Below are 19,790 nucleotides of genomic sequence, written 5' to 3' on the forward strand. Positions count from 1 at the left end.
GTGGTTAGGCTACTAAAAGTGCAGCAGAAAATAACGTGGAGGAATATCTTTAATTGTAGTTTCCTTGTTCATCCAGCAGATGTCAGCAAAAACAAAACTGTGAAATCATGCTATAATTAGCATGCAATTGTTCCACATATTTCTATCATTTCTTGTTTCTCCGTGTGGTTACATTCCTAAAAAACAAATCACGTGATGTAGGTGATAGAATTTCATTTTATTGTATCACCAACAGATGAACAAAAGTCTATCAATATGCAGCAGTCACTAACACAGATACATTTACAAAATAAATATTGCAACAAGAGCGCCATTCAATTTTGACTTAAATATCACATAAATAATAATAATAATAATAATAATAATAATAATAATAATAATAAGAATAATAATAATAATAAATACATCATACTGTATCTGTTCAAACCACTTCACTGTGGACGGTGTCAAAATACTTTTATGGAAAACAAAACTGATTAAATAAAAGAGAATATTAGAAAATAATATAAAAATTGATAAAAAATATTTGCACTTAAAAAAGAGATTAAAAATCTCTGTCTTTGAAATAAATACGAAGGTTTATAAAACACTTGCAGTGGATATTTTTTTTAAAATATTGCCTCTTTCTCAACACAAAAGGGCAACTATTCTCCTTATATTGACTGATAAAAAGCTGCTTATAGAATTTTGTGGTTGTAAAATAAATAAGCTCTTAAATAGACAATGACAAATAAATAAACAAAATAATCACCCAGGCATGAATAAATAATAAATTAAACATATCAATGATCAAATTTAAATAGTAATAACAATAACAATAAGATAACAAAACTACAAACTATTATGGAAGTGCAATATCTATGTTTTCAAATACTATGAACATTTCTAAATGGGACAGGAACCAATTTCCACCAAATATGAGACAACACCATCATACATCATACAAACAACAGCAGTGCTGCAGCCTAATCATGATCCATAAAGGGGATGCCAGGAATCCTAAAAGTACCTGCAGACATTAAATGTCAACCACACACATATATGTGTACATACACACACACACACACACTCACTCTCTCTGGCAGCTTGTTCATGACAACTTCCATTCACTGAGAAGAGTAAGGAAGGCAGACTGGGACAGGTGTGAGCCAGTCACTAATAAGAGTTGATTTCCCAAAAAAACCAATTTAAGCACTGTGCCCAACTGACTTTTTGGGGTCATGTTGAAATGGTACAGCAGCACGATTGGATTTTCAAATTTGGTCCATCTCTTTAAACTGCACAGGGCCTCATGGTGCTCTTCATCATCACATACAAAACCTGAATGTCCTTTAACAGTGCGCAAATATTGTTGGTCTGTTTTACAAGCCACAGTGTGTTTTGGTGTTCTCATGGTACTCATGATGTTTACACTCTTTCCTCTTTTTGATCCCAGCTGGTCTTTACACCTCAATGCCTTTGACAGCCTGGTTGATGGATTCGAGCAGGGCTCGGTTCGCAGGGTTCTGATAGCACTCTTTGTTGCTGAACATGTGGGTCAGAGTGTCCACATAGGTGTCGAAATTCTGTTCACTGATGGGCTCCTGATGAACAAAAATGATAAAATTGCAAAGGGTTACCATGTTCAAACTTTATCCTTCGCTATTTGATGCTAAATTAGTGTATACAGAGATTAATTGTGTTACTGCATTGGGAAAATCCTAATATTTTCCCTTCTACAATGCACATCACAGCTACCAATCTGGGTGGCGACAAATGTACAAGCATTTTCTGTGGTAATGTGTGGTTTTTTTTTTCAGGTTAGAATCAAGGAGATGGAAAACATGAACCATGATTCTGTGTAACTAGATTTTGCTAGCATTAAATAGTGTGTTAGTATGCAGTGCTAATACCTTAACCATTATAACCACTATAAATAACTATATATATAAACTCTTTAGAGATGCTATGTATATATAACTCTTTAGAGATGCTCAATTGTCAAATAAACTAATATTTTGAATTTGTTTAGATAAAGTAGGTGGTGGACAGTATGGAGAATCTCTGCTGTGTATGCAGTGTGTTTGGAATGACAAATCATATTGTACTATAAATCGCTAGTTTACTCACCATCTGTGGGAGTCGGATGTTGGACAAGCTCCGAATAAGAGCCTGACTCAGGCCAGACAACTCCATGAAAAGAGCTTCATTTTTCTCCTCAATTAGTTTATTTTCCTCTTCCATGTTCTTCAGGTTCTTCTCCATTGATGAGATCTACCAAATTGCATCAAAAGGAATAAAAAAAATAAAAATTACAAAATTATTGAAAAAAAAAAAGTTTGATCACATTTGTGATAATACCCAGTGAATCAGAATGATCAGATTATCTAATTTTCCAAATTCAAGTGAACATCTTATTGTTGTAGACAACTACACATGCAAACAGAGTTCACTCTGTATGAACTGACCTGTGTGTGTAGGTTGGCCATGTCTGCCTCCATCTCAGAGTTTGACTCATTCAGCTCACAGATCTCTTTGTTCAGCTGCTTTATGTCTTCATCATTATCAAGAACTGTGAAAAAAAAAAGCACATTTTAAAATCTGCAGGGTAGATCACCAAATATACCACCGATCCCAAAATGACTGCTCCTCATGCCTTACCATCGCTTGCCCTGAATTTCTTGCTGATGTAGTCATCTCCAGGGAACCTCGCTCTTTTCTTGTTAGCAGAAGCCCTTGGACAACCTGACAAGCTGTGAGAATATAGGTGGAAAATTGCAGTTACATAATATTCCGGTTTTCTCCCTTAACATTCCATATGCAGTCTCAATACTGCTCATGTGGCTTACTTTGTATTTTTACTTTGAGTGCAAGCCACTTATGTAATTTGAAATATCCCATTCTGCTGTATTTATCTCAAACAGTGATAATGTTGATTTCGCACAAAACAGTTTATTAGACTCATTTGCCATACCTGCGGTGAGTGAGGAAGCTGCCGTTGGCGTGGCCTGAGCCGTCACATCCCGGAGTGGGGCAGGTGGGGCCCTCTGTTTTAAAGGACTTCCAGGAGAAAGGCGTACCATTCAGCAGGCCTTCTTTCTGTCGGCGTGCTGCCAGTGGACACCCATAGGCACTGCGATGAGTGGCGTATTTCCCACTGATATGACCCAGACTATCACAGCCAGGCACTGGGCACCTGAACGAAGATATTAACATTAATAATTACATCAAAAACAAACATCATAAACTGCATGGTGCATCTAACAATATATAAACACAACAAGAATTGTGATATGGATTTTTTTCTGCTTACAAAAACAAGCATATGCTACAAAAATGTACTACTTTATATAGTTGAAATGCTGTATCTGCTTTGACTTTACTAAGGCTTAACAGAACTGTAATATAAAACCTCAGCAGAATCAGATTGAATCATGCTCATGCAACATGATGGTGATGTTTGATGGAACAAAAGCTGAAGAGTGTTAAGGGTGCAAAAATAAGGTGATGTGATTTTTTTAATTAAAGAGACTTACTTAATCAACTCTGAATCTTCCTTGTCATCCTTGGTGGGGGTTGTTTTCACTCCTCCCTTCTTTGCACGAGGACATCCAGACAAACTATGAAAAGCATGCTAAATGTTACTAACAAATTTGCATTTTGCTCTAACTCGATTTTGTTTGAATGGTACTTGAAAGCTTCCTGCTGGCACCACACAGTATGGATGAGGACATTACATTATAGTATTAGAAACTAACTGGTGAGGACATTACATCATAGTATTAGAAACCTATGTAGCAAGGCATATTGCCTCTGATATTGAAAATGACATTTTCCTCAAGGCTTCTTTCTTTATTGTCTGTGTAGACTGTTAGTTCTAGTTGTTTTAGATCGCAGTAGAATCCTGATAGACTAATAAAATTGATGTACCTTCTGTGTGAAGCGTAGTTTCCTGTGATATGTCCTGATCCATCACAGCCTGGAGTAGGACATCTAGAGGTCAAAGAGTTATCAGTCAGTCCAAACATCTTTAAGTCATCAGGTGAGACATCACCTGTTACCACAATTATTCTTTTTGGCTGAATCTTTAGATATTATTGTAGTTTAAGGGATGCCAGTGCCAGTTCACTTCTTGTAAAAGTACCAGTGACTAGAAGCAGTGGCAAGCATAATTGAGATGTTTTGAGGATGTTGTCAGAGCAAAGTAAAGAATAATAAAGCATAGTGTTGTAATTCGTAGATTGGATTAAAGTGGAAAATTGGAATTCAGTAGAAAAAGCAGTGTGGCAAAGACTCATTAGAGGAAAGATCAGCATAGACATACTTGAGTTCACCAGTGTGGGCAGCCATGAGGGTCCGAAGACTTTTATCAGCAAGAGGACACCCAGAGAGACTGGAAGAATAAAGCAGAGCAGAAGAAGAAAGACAAGAGAAATTTGAGTGCACGATGGAAAAGGAAGATTCCTCCTGTATGACTGGTGTAACTCTGCAAGTGGGATTAGGGTTATTTCTGCTCTGGCTCAACTTAATGAGCATTTAAATGGTCATAATGGATGTTGCTGTTATGTACAGTATTACTGTAGTAGTAATAGTCTGAGTAAATGGAAAATGCATGCTACTGATGCATTTATTTAAGTGCCACAAACAGAAATGGAAAAGGTTTAGTAGAGCGTTAAGGTGAAAGAGAAAGGCATGCTGTCCTGAGAATAGCTGTAAGATTAGTAAGCACCAGATCTACTATATAGTTTGGGTTATACCTGCGGTGAGATGCATAGTTTCCTGTTATATGACCACTGCCATCACATCCTGGTGTGGGACATCTGGACAAAGTTTAACATGTTATGATTCAGTAGTCAATTAATACCTAGTTAATGATTTCAGGCTCGTCCCACTCAAAGTTACTTTAATTCTGCTGACTGTAAAGAGGACACTTACATCAGGAGCTCTTTCTTGCTGTCCTTGGATGGGAGCTTAACCTTAAAGCTGGAAGTGGTGACCTCACCAGGGTACTTCCTGTCCTCTAGTCCCTCTTGTGTTACGTCATCATCCTCTCCATCAGAAGAAGCATAAGACTGAGTTGCGTATTCCACCTGCAAGTCAAAACAAGTGCCACAATGAATAAAATAGGTCATTGTAAAGAATCTATCATTCGATTTCTATTGAATATAGAGTATATGAATAATAATATTATTACTACTGTAAATACTATTATGAATAGCTGATAAAATAACAATAACCTCTTCAGGCTCCTCCTCTTTCTGTCGGGTTGTCTTGGTGTAGTCTATTGGCCCCTCCCACTCATCTATTTTGTAGGTATTACCAGAGTGAGGTGAAGTGACTCCAAGCTGTTGTGAGGAAGATGATGATGAGGAAGAAGGATCAGGTGACGTCACACCTTCTCTTTTGGGTTTCTTCATGCTGAGGTCCAGGGTTCCATTCTCATCCACCTCAATATCCATATCCTGCAGATGATAATTAGAAATAGATAATTAGTTTTTTGACAATTCAGCCAACATATATGCAACTATTAGCATTTTAGAGGACTACTTTGTCCTCGAGTTTATGCAATGTTAGTCCCATAACAGGATTTTTAAGGGTTGCAGTGTAGCTACTTACTTTGCTGGTCTGGTCCTGATTTTTGGTGCTGAGGTTCTCTGGCCTTTCCCAGCAGCGCGTAGACAGGTTAAGGATGGCAGTGGCAGCCATATGTGCAGCCTCAGCATCGTGGGTATAATCATATCCACTGGAGGTGGAGGAAGAGCTGCTCTTGTTGTAACCTCCTGATATGTTCTGGTTCGGTGAGGAAGCTTTAGAAAAAATTGTTTTGTTGTTAATCATGACAATGACACAAATACAAACAACTACTGTGAATTAAAAAATCTGCTACGATTAAAATACATTTTAAATTGCCATTAAATGTCATAGCAAGCTGAGGTCACTGCCTCAGATAAAGTGGCTAAAGTGGTAAAGTAAACTTACATTTGAAGGCTTTAGGTGAGGTTTCACTGACAGGTATCTTTGGGGCAAGCATACGTTTCCCAAACACCTGCACATCAAAGCTTGCATAGTCAAAGGACACCTTGGAGTACTTCTCTAACTCCTTTGCCAGGTTTGCTCGTGGAGTGGCTGGTCCCACATTAGGCCTGTAGCTACCATACTGAGGAATCTCCAACTGCTTCACAAAACACATGGGCCTGTAGTAGATATGATAAGAAAACAATTTTAAACAAATTGCTTGAAAAGCCCCTTTTTTGATTTGAATCTTCACATGGTATACTGAAGAGATCGATGTTTTAGCAGACATTTTACCTGAGTACTCTGTCCGAGTTAGAGCCACCAACAGCTTGGTCACTGACTGAAGCCTGGGTCTGAGATGGCTTCTCATAATTCTTTGAATGTTTCCCTGCAGCAGCAATTGGGCAGCCAGATAAACTGAAAAGAGAATTTAAAATTATATGAATGTAATTAATACTGTTTATTAGGATTGTTAATTCATTTTGAACAATGATTCACCGATAATATTGATTAGCAGACTGAGGAATACCTGCGATGTGTGTTGCGATTGCTGTTGACATGGCCTTGGCCATTGCACCCAGGTGTTGGACATTTCAGCACATTCTCATGCATGGCCAAGACTAAGCAAATAACAAAAAAAAAATTCACAGTCAGTGTGAAATCATTCTAACAGAACTGGGATGCAATAGATTTAAGAATAGAACAATAGGGTATATTTATATTAGTAATCCATAATTGAATGCATATTAGATAATGAACTTACTTTCAGGTGGTACCCTGTCCTTATGTGGGCACCCAGAAAGGCTCCGGTGGTGAGGGTACAGTCCAGTCACATGACCTGTCCCATCACATCCTGGTGTTGGACACTTTACTTCCTTCTTCTCTGACCTGGATCCTTCTATGATGAAAGTGGAGCAGCAAGAAGAAAGCAGAACACATATGTATATCAAGATCGCCTGTTGTTTACTATTTGAAAAAGCAAAGCTGTATAATGTACGTTTTAGTTCCATGGCTTAAAAATGCTGGACATGTTTATGAAATGCTTCAGAACGGAGTCCAGACACAGATGCGTAAAACAGTGAGCATGCGTTTTGACTGTACCATTACCATAGTATCCTTTGCGTGGTGTGTTTTCTGCTATCTTGCTGCTCCTCTCGTCTGCGCTGTGGTAGCTCTGCTGCTCCGGAGACCGACTCTCCTCAGAACTGCGTGCTGTCTGCTCAGCCTTCATTGCTATGGCCTGCTCTAGTAGGCCCAGATTTCCCCGTGTCATGTCATAGGATTCAGACTCATCTGTCACCTCTGACCTGTGAGACACGCTGTCCATTTCCTCATCTTCTGCTTCATCTACCTCTTCCTCCCCTTCATCCTCACCATCATCCTCTTCTTCCTCCTCAATCTCGTCCTCGTCGTCAGATTGCAGTTCTATGACCACAGTGGGTGAGGCTTTGTTAGATGCATCCTCTTCATCTTCATCTTCATCTTCTTCTTCTTCTTCTTCCTCTGCTTCCTCATCCTCACTTAAATGGGTGTTTGGCTTTTCACCACTATCCGTCATGGCATCTGGTTCTGATACCTGAGCTGAGAAGCTGGTGGCTACAGTGCTGGGAGAGTGTCTTGGCTCTACCTGTTCCTGCTCCTCTTCTTCCTCCTCCTCCTCCTCTTCCATTTCATCAGTATCATCTTCCTGATCGTTCAATTTCTCATCAGTTTCTTTGGCCTGGACTTTGTTGAAGTCTCCACTGAAGTACTGATGGTCTGAATTGTTCTTCTGACTTGAGCACTGGGTCTCATGCTCCTCATCATTTTCTTCTTCTTCCTCCTCCTCACCGTCTCCTTCGGATATCTGCACAGGATCATCAGCGGCTTTTAGCTGCTGAGTCATTCTTTCTTCTTCTGTCATATCTTCTGATCCATCTCCCTCCTCTTCCCCTCCGGCCTGGATCTCTTCAGCAACATTAAGTCCCACTTCACTTTCAGTTTCAACAGTCACTTGTTGGATGGGAGTCGCTTCAGGCTCAAGGTGTTCTTTTTTAGACTCATCTTCAGCTACTGGAATAGAAATGTCTTTGACTTCGATGTTTTTCTCTTCAGGTTCTTCTTGTGAGATTACTTCTATAGAAACAACAAGTGTATGGTTAGGTGTAGGACTGAGGGAAATATAATCCAAGTATTATTCACATTATGTGCGACTAACACACTAAGAGTAACTAATTGGCGAAAGCTAATAATTTTATTTCATACCTGTCAATGGCTCTGATATATGGTCCTTCTTAGGCTCTTCCTCTTTATCTTCTGTGTCTTCATCAGACTCTACTGTTTCATCCTTTGGTTCAGTTTCACTGTTTGTATCGCTATCTGCATTGAACCCATCATCCATTGCCAGCTTCAGGGGATTGGGCCTCTTCTTAGAGACTGACTGGTTCTCTTCTGCTTCCTGGAGTTTCCTTTTTTTTGCTAATGGACAACCCAATGCACTGTGTGATGAACAGAACAAAAACCAACAGTCATTAGAATGAAAGTCATATGCATCAAATTAAACTGACATTGCCTGTCAAAGACGGACAAACCTTTCATTTAATATTACCTTCTGTGTCTAGCATATTTTCCACTGACATGACCCAAGCCATCACATCCTGGAGTTGGACAACTAAAATTATAAAAAGACATATTTTTTGGTTATAGAACATTGTTATTTAGTATGTTTAAACTATATAAAATTGTTATCAAATAATAAAAAAAAAAAAACACACAAACAAACCTGTATTCTTGTCCGACAAGCTCAAGAGGAACTATGATAGAAAAGGGAAAAGATGTTCCTTATGTTTTATTACTAAAAATATTACCACATATATCACATCACATGCACATATCATATAGTAGCTTGCAGGTTTTACATAAATAGGCCAGACAGATCGAAGATTTGTCTTTGGTTTCCTGTATCACATTGCATATAGTGAACTATCCTCACCTCTGATGCCTTTTGAGCGCGTCCGTGTCCTTTTATCCTCTGTGTCTTGGCTCATCTAGAGTACATGAAAACATAAATGTTTGAACTTAGCTTATTAACATTTGTAATTTTTGCTCTAAATTCGATGTTTTACTGTCGCTTTGTCTAATCTCTATGTCTTTTTTATTTAACAGCCATTTAGAACAGAATTTCTTATAACAAGATCTCTATTCTGTCCTCCTCCAGTGAAATATCTAATGTTCGCTGAGCAGTGAGATGCTATAGTAACTAGAGTGGCTCTGTGTATACTTTACACTCTGTGAAACAGCAAAATCAATAATACACTTCCAGTGAGTTCCTCTGAGATGCATAACATGACCCAGCGAGAGGATTAGGGAGAGGATGTGGGAGAGAAACTATAAGAATGAAATACTTCAACTACTACACAAGGAAAGCAATGATTTAGAAGAAAAAGAGCACAACTGAATAATAATAGTGAAATAAAGTGAACAGTGCAAAGTCATTATGGGTTAAAAAATATCAGATTACAACTTCTTTTTCTCACTACATCTCACTACATCTTTTTCTCACTTTGATTCTTTTGCTCCTCTTGCTCTCCCAGCTGCTGATCCGGTCCCCTTTTGTCCACCTCTGACTCAGCAGCTGCCCGTGGAACTCATTTTCTACAGGATGAGTTAAAGAAAGATATTATGGCACATTGAGTAGTTTACTCACTAAGTACAATGTGTACTATATTTTATATAGGCCTGCTTTATAATTTTGGCAAATATCTTTGAATCACCTTCTGTGAGCTTCTTCAATAAGGATGATTCAGTGAATTTGTGTGTTTAACCATTTCCCTCTCCACTCTTTGGAGAGCCCCTGTTTAGTCTATTCCAATATCTGTCACTAAAGTTCTGGTGCATTTTGGGGTTCTTAACTGTTAGCTTCGGCAAAAAAGAAGACTCTCGGAACTGAATTTGGAATTGCTGGACCATGACTGTAGTCAAAATAATATAAATAAAACCCATGAAAGGAGACTTTGTCTCTCATACAGCCATTTGGAAGTATTCCAAAAATTTGTGAATAGAAATTCGAGAATTTTGCTTTCACCTACAAATACAATTATTTTCTGTTGTTCTTAAGCACAAATCATATTATTGTGCTTATGGATAACTAGCAGCAGAAAATTTGCACATTATTTAAACAGATGTACAGAGCATTTTATTAATTTAATGTATGATGAACGCATTCAGTGTTATTACTTCGACAGAAATGTTCAACTCCTAAAACAATATCAAAATTAGAACTAAAACTTTAGATATCTGAAATTATGCAACAATAGAACAACTTTGTTCATTTATGCATTCTAGAACCTAACATTTCTGTAATATTTAATGTAGTCTATATCTTAATAGCATATTTTATGTCAGAATAATAAGAAGGTTAGAATATAGTAAACCAGTAGAATTGCATGCTAAACTATTTTTCTCAGAGTGTGGTGTGAAGAAATGTCTATATGTCTACTAAGTTACATTTGTATAATTGTATACTAACTAATCGTCTATAATAAACTAGTAAGTTCATGACTCTTGAGGTTTGTCACTAGGGAGGGCGTGGCCTCTGCGGGAACATGTCGTGCACGCGCACTTCTGAATGGAACACGTTCTGTCTTGTGAATGAACAGCTCTGCGAGCGCGAGCCAGCTGTTCCATTCGGCCATTATTACGTAGCACTGCGATTTGGTTTCTGCTGGCACCTGGTGCTCCCATGAAAGAGGGTGGGGGTGTCCCCAGAGAAATATGCCGCCATTACACACACACACACACACACACACACACACACACACACGAAAAACAATTTGTCCTTTAAAGTTTTTGAATAATTTCTTACGGCATTAAATATGACATGTTATGTGCCAATAAATTTCAAAAACATTTACACGTGATTATCCATAAGACACAAAATCTTCATACGGGCCACTTCCGGTCCAATCACATCCAAAATGCAATACAATACAATTAAGCAATCACTTTTTGGTGTTTTTTTATATACAGTTTTTGTCACGTCAGGGTCACAGGAAGATATGTAAAAACTGTCGAATTGATGCACAGACCTGCGAAAAAGTAAACAAGCTTGTTTTCTATAAGAATATAGAACATATAGCAAACAAAACCAGATACGTAAGATGGGTAAGATAGTATTCTAAAATGGTACGCCTCGAATAAAGTAGGCTAATGGACGCAACCCACGCCTTTAAGTGACTTCCATCATCCAAACAGCAAAAAAAAGTCCATTAGTCCTTCACCAAGCATACATGATGGAGATGAGCAAGTATCCTAATGGAAACACGAACCTGATCACAACTATTTCATAACCGCACAGCCATAAAGAGCATTTAGTAAAACACAGTTCATGATCATGATGCAGGCTGTCAACATCGAAATGTGCTTATTTATTTGTTTGTTTGTTTGTTTGTTTGTTTGTTTTTTATATTTATTTACAGGGAATCTAAGGAAATTCATGACCTATAGTGCAATTAATAACACAATACAGATCTAACAACTCGGAATAATAACTAATAAAATAAAACACGTAATTTACCTAGCCTTAACGTGTAAGTTTTGGCAAATTACGAAATCAACTGGAAAGCACACAAAATGTTTTTATTCGTTATTCGCATGTATTTCTTTATCGTGACATTGTAATATACGTAAAGTATATTACAGTCGTCCAATCATCCATATTATATTCCGTCGACGCTGAACAAACTTCGCTAGGTTGTGTTAATGCAGTTAAACTAGCATTGCTCATGTCATGGACAAATACTGACAGTATTTCAGGCCCGCATTTCTGAAAGTAGCACACAACAAACCAACAATCTGACTTCTCCGACACAGCTAGAATGATCAAACGCGAGTAACCTGTCTTATTTACTCCTTTATATGAATATAGCCCATAGAAAGTTGGTATTATAGTATATCTCGATATTTCAATTTAGCCCCAAAATAGTATTTCACTTCAGTCTTAAAAAAATAAAATGAGAAATGAAAACGAGGCAGGAGAAAACCAGGTCGAAACATGTCTCTTTAAAAGATTACGGAGCCGGCGTCCATTAAACGACAACAACCGAGCGCGACAGATAGGCAGAAGATTAACCGACTGAAAACGCAAACATTTTTATCCAGCATTTATAAACCGCATCTCGGTATGATATTACCGCAAGCTTTGCTTTGCTTCCGACGATGAGATGCAAGCGGCCTTTTGCTCTTTGTAGCTGTAACTTCAGTGCTGTTCCGCTTCGCCTTTTCATAAAAGCCTTGACCGTCAGAAACCGTAAATAATCCGACCAAGACTGGTGCGAAACCTCTTCATATTAGGGTTTTTTGTCATTTCTATCCAATGTTGATGTTTGAATATTATCAAATAGGCGTCAAAACAATTCTATATAACGTTTGTCGGCGAGAATAATATGAACTTACCTTTAGCTCACAGGCCCATTGTTCACCCCTCCCCTGCCCAATGCTGTGACATCATCATAGTAAAATGTACAATACAGGAGGGGTGGGCGCCATCATACCCCTCCAAACACACGCACGTATACACACACTTTAAACATATACACATCTCAAAAAGCATCATCATGAGATGAAGATGAGATCTTTAACCTGACTTAAAACGTAATAAAAGAACCCAAGCAAATTACTAAAACACGATCTGATACACATTGATACAAATAATCATACACACGTTATTCTGCCGTGTTTGCAAAGCCACAATTACAAAGCATTATGCAGATCGTCGTATTTTTAGTAGTGAACTAGCCTATTTTTAAAGTTCAGCACGCTAGACAGCTCAAGCTTATTTCAGCACCTTGGACAGGAGCTCTTTCCCACTGCAGCTTCCACTGAGGCACAAAGCATCATTGCAACCAAGCCTGAACTGTTTTTTCCCCTCTAATGCACAGAGAATAGGAATATTACATTACACTGAACGACTGTTCACTTAAGAGAAGAAAAAAGTTGTTTATATTCCATCACCGGTGATCATTTCAACCAAATTAACGACAAAAGATTAGATGTACTACTTCATGTACATCTTGAATATATATTTTTATTCACTTGTAAAGGTTTTACGACCTTTAAAAAATGATCAGGGACACGGGCCGGAACTACTTTATCATGCGCAGAGATACAGTTTATGTATAGCAGACCTAGATTCAGCAACACGACCTAAAATTGTATAAAATGGTGCACAGCCAAAGGGAAATGCAATACGATCAATTTTGCTACATTTCAGTTAATGATTGCTAGCGGAATATATTGTGATTACATTTTATGCTTGTTCGTTATACTATATATTCACTATTTTTTGTCTCTAAAATATTTGCAAGATTCCGGGTATGAACATATCCTGATTGCTCACTGAGTGTCAAAATCAAGTAAAGGAAAATTAAACATTTGGGAGACGAGAATGAAACCACACGAAAATGTCCAAAAAAATGCAATGCAAATATTACTCTACACTTAAGTGTTTATATGACATATACGTGATATATGAATGTGGAAAAAAAGTTTATATGGAATGCAAATATGTTCTATGCGATTTGAGTAACTTCATAGAAAAAAAGTTAAAAAAAAAAAAAAAAAGTTCTGGGGCAAGTATCGCTCTTGTGACCAGGAAAGAAAAAAAACCCTCTTCGATATGTTCCTGCATATTTAATCAGGCCAAAGTTCTTCGGTTACCAGCTGGAACTTGGTTGAACCCGGTCTCATCCTAAACCTTGCTACAGATGGACAGCCGTGTTTGCTCCAGCATACAATTAACTTCGCGGTCTGTTTCTCGGGGCCAGGGACCGTGTATAAATATTACATACGTGCCAGCTGAGCGAATAAGGAGCCCGTGGCCCTGCACCCCTCCTTCTCCGTGGACAGATGGACTAATCTAAGTCCCTCCCTCATACAAACTTTTTAACGGGTCTATACAGCAGTGGTCTGAAGTCCCCACAGAGCTGAGACACAAAATCCCCTTTGGGAACAAAAGTTCCCTTTGTTTGAGAACTGTCTGGACGTGCAATTGTGTTGTGAAAGTTGTAAAAAACTATCTCCTGCAGCACACAGATGAAGTTATTCGGCTTAGTTTATTATATGAACATGAAACATACATTTTTATAATACATCTTTACAAATATCACTATAATGCTGTATACTGTTGAAATGTCAATGTTCCATATCTATTATTGACTGTTAATGTGGCTCATTAGAAAACCATAAGACATAACCAGACACTTATATTTCTACTAACATCCTTCTATTTTGACGTAGCAAAATACTACATATTTATTATTATTGTTACTAGTCTCTTGTAGTGTATAAAGAATCGCACAATAATCACAAGGATTTCTGTCAAATCACTCCAAAGCCTTGTTAAACACCCGGAAGCGAAAGCATTAGGCTGAAAGTAAACGTTTAAAAATGTTACCAGTCAACTCACCGAGAAAGGTTTTACACAGCTTCATCTTGGCTGTGATCCCGATACTTCTCACACTCTCACAGCTTTCAAACTCATTCAACTTTGCTTCCTGAGAGAAAGCATAACTTAGAGAAAACTTGCCGGAGTGGGAAGACTTCTCCAAGCTAACCAATCAGAGCATATTGCGTCATCGGTCTCCTAAAGGAGAACCAATCAGAAGGATCCCGAAGTCGAGAGCTCCCAAAACAAGCAAACAAAGAGCATTGAAAGTGAAAACAAAAGAGTGCAGGCTGGCTCTGTTCAAAAGCAGACATACGGCAAAGGGGAACCACTTCTCCATTCATCTGTCACAACTCCCACCGAATAGTTCTAGAGAAAACTTTTGGATAAAGTTTCACAAATGCTTTTTGCAGTTTTCAGAAGGATATTTATTTGATTATAATACTTATAATAATAATAAATAAAAATGCTTTCAAGAACAGAGCAAAAACATATTCAAGAACAAGTCCAAATAAAAAAATGAAAACTCAAAATGAAGTTTGACCTTATTTATTATTATTATTATTATTATTATTATTATTATTATTATTATTATTATTATTATTATTATTATTATTATTTTAGTTTTAAAGTTTTTAAACTAAAATGTACTCAATTTTATACTTATACAAGGATATTATACAAGGATAATATCTTATATATATTAATATTTATTATATATATATATATATATATCTTATATATATTAATATATATTTTATACTATACAAGGATAGTTTTTTGTGTTTTTTTTTTTTTTTTTTTTTTTGCTATCCACTAAATATATCAGTGTCTTCAACAACAGCAGAAACATTCTGGAAAGTTGTGAAGAAAGACCTAAAAAGAACATTCAGTGCCACCATTAACAACCTCCACAGGTTAGGGGGTTATTTATCACTATTGACCATTCCAAGAGGATTTCAAAAACAGAAATACAGAGGCTATATAAAGACCACAAGATGCCAATCATTCATCAGCAATAAGAATCAGAAGGCCAGATAGGAGTTCACAAAGAAATGCAGAGATGAGCCACAATAGTTCTGTAACCAAGATAAACCTCTACTATAGTAAAGGAAAGGCCAAAGTGTGGAGAAATAAAGTGTCTGCATGAGATCCAAAACATACAACCTTGTCAGTCACAAATGCAGGAGGTAGTGTCATAGTTTGGGCCAGCATTACTGCTTCTGGGACATGCTAACAAATCTTATTGATGATGTAATTCATGATGGCAGCAGAAACATTTTTTCTGCCAATTTACAGAGAAATAAATAGTCTAATTGAGAGTAAATTCATTGTGTATCAAGACAATTACTCAAAGCGCACTGCCAACACAACAAAGAACTTCATCGGAAGAAAAAAGTGGAAAGTTTTACTCTGGCCAAGTCAATCAGCAGACATTAAATGAGCAGCATTTCACCTCCTGAAGAAGTGACTGAAGTTACCCAAAATAAACAACAACTGAAAGAAGCTGCAGTACAAGCTTGGAAATGCATAACAAAAGAAGAACACTAAAGTGGGTATTCATTTTGATCCAGTTAGTGCAGCAATGGATATAAAAATGTGTGGATACTAATGTACTTAACTACTAAAGTACTGTATACCTAAACAAATAGTTTATATACTTTTATATATCCTCATAGTGTACTTATATACTTCATTTAAAAAAAAAACCCAATATATATATATATATATATATATATATATATATATATATATATATATATATATATATATATATATATATATATAATGCCGCACATTAGGTCTATACAAAGTTTGTCTAGGGAAATTTTTATTTCAAATATTTCTTAAAATTTTAGGTAATTTAGTAAAGGTCATACTCATAATTATGTGCAGTATGATGTACATACAGTATATCTGGAATATAATTTAGTATATATTACAGGATAAGTACATACAGAAGCATTTTTCTTGATGGTTTCACACAGACCTTGGACACCACTCAGTATACATACATGCCATTTTTATTCTATGTTTATCGACTTTTGTAAAGCTGCTTTGAGAAAATGTCCATCGCAAATAAATTGTGCTATATACATATACTTTATAGTATATCAGTATGTTTATGTACTTTTTTGTATGCAGTGGTTACACACATATACACACACATGCATACACACAGCTGCATAAATATATATGTTGTTAAAATATGTATTCAATCATAGCATGATTGTGAACATCAAACTCACACAACAGATCTGCTTTTTACTTTTATTCTGCTGCAAATGATCACAATAACATAGGTTACAAATGAAAAATAGAAGTGGATGACATTTGCTCTTTTTTGTTATGACAGTCCTCACTTCAAAAGATGTCTCTATCAACCAGTTAATCAACCAATCAAGCATTCGACAGAATTTCCATTTAAATCAAAATCATTGGATATTCAATCACTCTCTTTCTCACAAGCTTAATCTATCTCCCTGTCTCTGTCTTTCTCTCTCTCTCTCTCTCTCTCTCTCTCTCTCTCTCTCTCTCTCTCTCTCTCTCTCTCTCTCTCTCTCTCTCTCTCCATTAACACAGTGCAGAGGCATATGTGCTGAGGTACTGAGGTATCCCCAGTCCATGAGCTAAACTCTCAGCTCCCCATGACAGATGGCCCTGCTGATAATGATGCCAGCATACCCCCCTTCCTGCTGTTGCCATAGTGAGGGAGGGGTGGGGGGCTGGAGCATGGAAAGAGCCAGGGGGCGCTTATTAAGGCATCCACACTTAGTGGACACCAGGCATGCAAAAAGTCTACAAAGCTTTCAGAGCCTGATTTAAAAAGTGTTTTGGAAATGAAGGTGCGAGGGTGTTTGTCTGCGTACAGCTGCCCTCCGCAGACGCCTTTGTTTCTACACATGTAGCTGCAGAGATGAAGAATTAGCTCCGTGCTGGTGAAACAATCATGATATTTCTCCAGTGAAGAGCATTCTTTTCATGCAAAAATGTAAAAAATCTAGTATATGCTTTCAAAGAGTTTATAAAGTAATTAGATAATTAAGCATTTTAGTAGTTTGTAGTTAGATCAAATGGATTTATAAAAACATTTTGGAGACTTTAGACACAGGTACTTTTAGTACATCGGTAAAAAAATGCAACAAAACCTTTTTAAATAATAATAAAAAAATAAAAGAAACAATGCTTGTCTTAGCAAAAGTAATGATTCAAGACATGCTGATGTTATTAATCTTGTATTCATGCAGACAAAAAAACTTACTTCAGTGAACTTCATTGTACAAGTTATGCTGTTGTAAAATATTTAGAGCATTTAGATTTTTAATTAATTAAGTACATATTATATACAGACACAGTATAAACTGGGGTCATAAAAATGATTTTATAAAAGTATAAAATTATGCAAATATTTTCAGATTATACACTTAATTTAATAGTATACATATTTATTCATATTACTTTTTTATTGTCATTCTGACAAAAGTGGTGTCCTTTTGCAGGTCTAGAAGTTGAGGTCCAAACCAGTAACACCACTTCACTCTTTTTTTGCTGCCTCTCTCTCTCTCTCTCTCTCTCTCTCTCTCTCTCTCTCACACACACACACACACACACACACACACACACACACACACACACACACACACACACACACACACAGGGCACAGAGTTTAGAAATTTGGTCTATCACTACTCTGGACAATCTTTTTAAAGAGACTATGTATACTCACTTGATATCACACACACGCACACATGCACGCACACACACACACACACACACACACACACACACACACACACACACACACACACACACACACACACACACACACACACACACAGAGAGCCACCATTAAAATAACAAAGGATGTCCACACTTTTGGGTGGGGCTAAGAGGCCGATTTTCAGGCTGCTGAGCTAGAGGCTCCTTTAATAAGCTTTGAGTGTGTGTGTGTGTGTATGTGTGTGTGTGTGGGTGTGTGTGTTTGTGTGTGAAAAAGCACTACTTGGCACAGCTGTGACCCTGGAGGGTGATATCAAGTAAGTACACCTAGTCTCTTTAAAAAGATAACTGTGAAAAATAGTGGAGGAGGAAGTCTCTAAGTTTAACTTATTGAAAATTAAACTTCTTGCATATTGTTGATCGATATTAAATGCAAAAGAAAAAATATAAACAACATGAAAAACATCATTTTAATTTATGCAGGGCATAGCACTTTTTTATTAAAAACATTTGCAATAAATAAAGATTTAAAGTTGCAATGTTTTATTAAAAATACACAATAGTAGCTTGTGGATGTACAATAAAATTTTACCATGAGCAAAAATAACAGATGTCTTATTTATTATTCAACTTACCAACTTGACACTAATGAGGACAGGGACAATTTCCATTGCCTCCAAAACCTCCATGTAAAACTTACAGAGTTTGAAAAAAAAGTTCTCAACTACAGCCATGCCAAGATGATGATTTTGTGCTAAGCCCTTTGAGCTGCTAAGCTCTGGGAAAATCAGCCTAGCAGATGTCGTAAAGTATAGGTTTTCTTGTCCCAGGGAGAGAATAAGACAAAAGTGTCTGAAGAAGCAGGGGACAAGCTCCTTTCAGGCTTCTCAGCCCCTCCTGCTTGCTCTCTTTGCACAAGACAATCTCCCTTCATCTTCTGCCTCTCCTCCACCTGCTCCTGCACCCCCAGTCCTCTCCACTAATTAAACACACTCACTTTCTGGACACAAGTCAAAGCTTGATTAGTCAATTTACCCCCCCAGAATGATGAATAACTTCACCCCCACAACATGCATGCTTTTCAACACTTGCCCCATCTGCAGTAAGTCTCAGCTATGCAATTACATAATCCTGCATCGCCAGCCCCGTTAAATTTAATGATCCCAAAAGTGCTAATAGCATTTTGAGAGGGAGAGGGCAATCAATGAAACACTCAAATGCTCCCCCAACATATCTCTCTCTCTCTCTACCTCTCTCTCTCTCTCTTGCTCTCTCTCTGAAATATCCATGGTAATCAAGGTGGCACCTGTGCCTTTCTGATGATGAGAAGGTCATCATGACTCTAAGAACCAATAGCTACAAATGATGGGCTAGTCAGCAAGTCTCTTGCATTGGCCCATGGGTAGGTCTGTGCTGCCCTTCCCCCACCTCTTTCAGCTCTATAGTAAAATTGTCTGGGCATCTGTATGCAAATAGTCCTAGTGGTATAGAAACTATACATTGAACTGTGTAAGGTTTCAACTCACATCTGCCACAAAAAGTAAATATGTTGCAACCATCAGAAGCTGACTTGTCGCTGTGAAAATTCCCATTCACACTTAATACCATCTGCAAGTTTTGCATGAGTGGTTATTCCTAAGGAAAAAAAAAACA

At 37.3% G+C, this 19,790-nt stretch overlaps 1 protein-coding gene across 2 annotated transcripts; it reads right to left on the minus strand.

The window, feature by feature from the left end:
* Positions 1-559: 559 nt before the first annotated feature.
* Positions 560-14,526, minus strand: myt1a (myelin transcription factor 1a). 2 transcript variants are annotated; one of them, XM_060894741.1, is made up of 23 exons: positions 14,438-14,526; positions 9,536-9,627; positions 8,966-9,020; positions 8,756-8,786; positions 8,582-8,644; positions 8,239-8,471; positions 7,102-8,109; positions 6,758-6,892; positions 6,524-6,614; positions 6,289-6,411; positions 5,959-6,173; positions 5,596-5,786; positions 5,217-5,441; positions 4,915-5,069; positions 4,737-4,799; positions 4,304-4,372; positions 3,910-3,972; positions 3,516-3,599; positions 2,954-3,175; positions 2,641-2,732; positions 2,448-2,551; positions 2,110-2,253; positions 560-1,583 (listed from the first exon to the last, which is right to left on the minus strand). In XM_060894741.1, the coding sequence occupies exons 1-23, from the start codon at positions 14,460-14,462 to the stop codon at positions 1,443-1,445; spliced, it is 3,624 nt and encodes a 1,207-aa protein (XP_060750724.1). In that variant the 5' UTR covers positions 14,463-14,526; the 3' UTR covers positions 560-1,442. The 2 variants fall into 2 exon arrangements, with proteins under 2 accessions (XP_060750724.1, XP_060750725.1); XM_060894742.1 differs by lacking the exon at positions 14,438-14,526 and adding an exon at positions 12,427-12,455.
* Positions 14,527-19,790: the final 5,264 nt, after the last annotated feature.

This window comes from Tachysurus vachellii, chromosome 19, assembly GCF_030014155.1.
Source record: "Tachysurus vachellii isolate PV-2020 chromosome 19, HZAU_Pvac_v1, whole genome shotgun sequence".
NCBI lineage: Eukaryota > Metazoa > Chordata > Actinopteri > Siluriformes > Bagridae > Tachysurus > Tachysurus vachellii.

Bases quoted from the DNA above. Each gene is read 5' to 3' on its own strand.
- myt1a (XM_060894741.1), bottom strand. From the start codon at position 14,462: ATGAAGCTGTGTAAAACCTTTCTCG. The intron at 9,628-14,437 runs GTGAGTTGACTG...CTCATCCTGTAG, and splicing joins GCTGTGTAAAACCTTTCTCG to AAAATGAGTTCCACGGGCAG. The intron at 8,472-8,581 runs GTAATATTAAAT...TTCATCACACAG, and splicing joins AAATATGCTAGACACAGAAG to TGCATTGGGTTGTCCATTAG.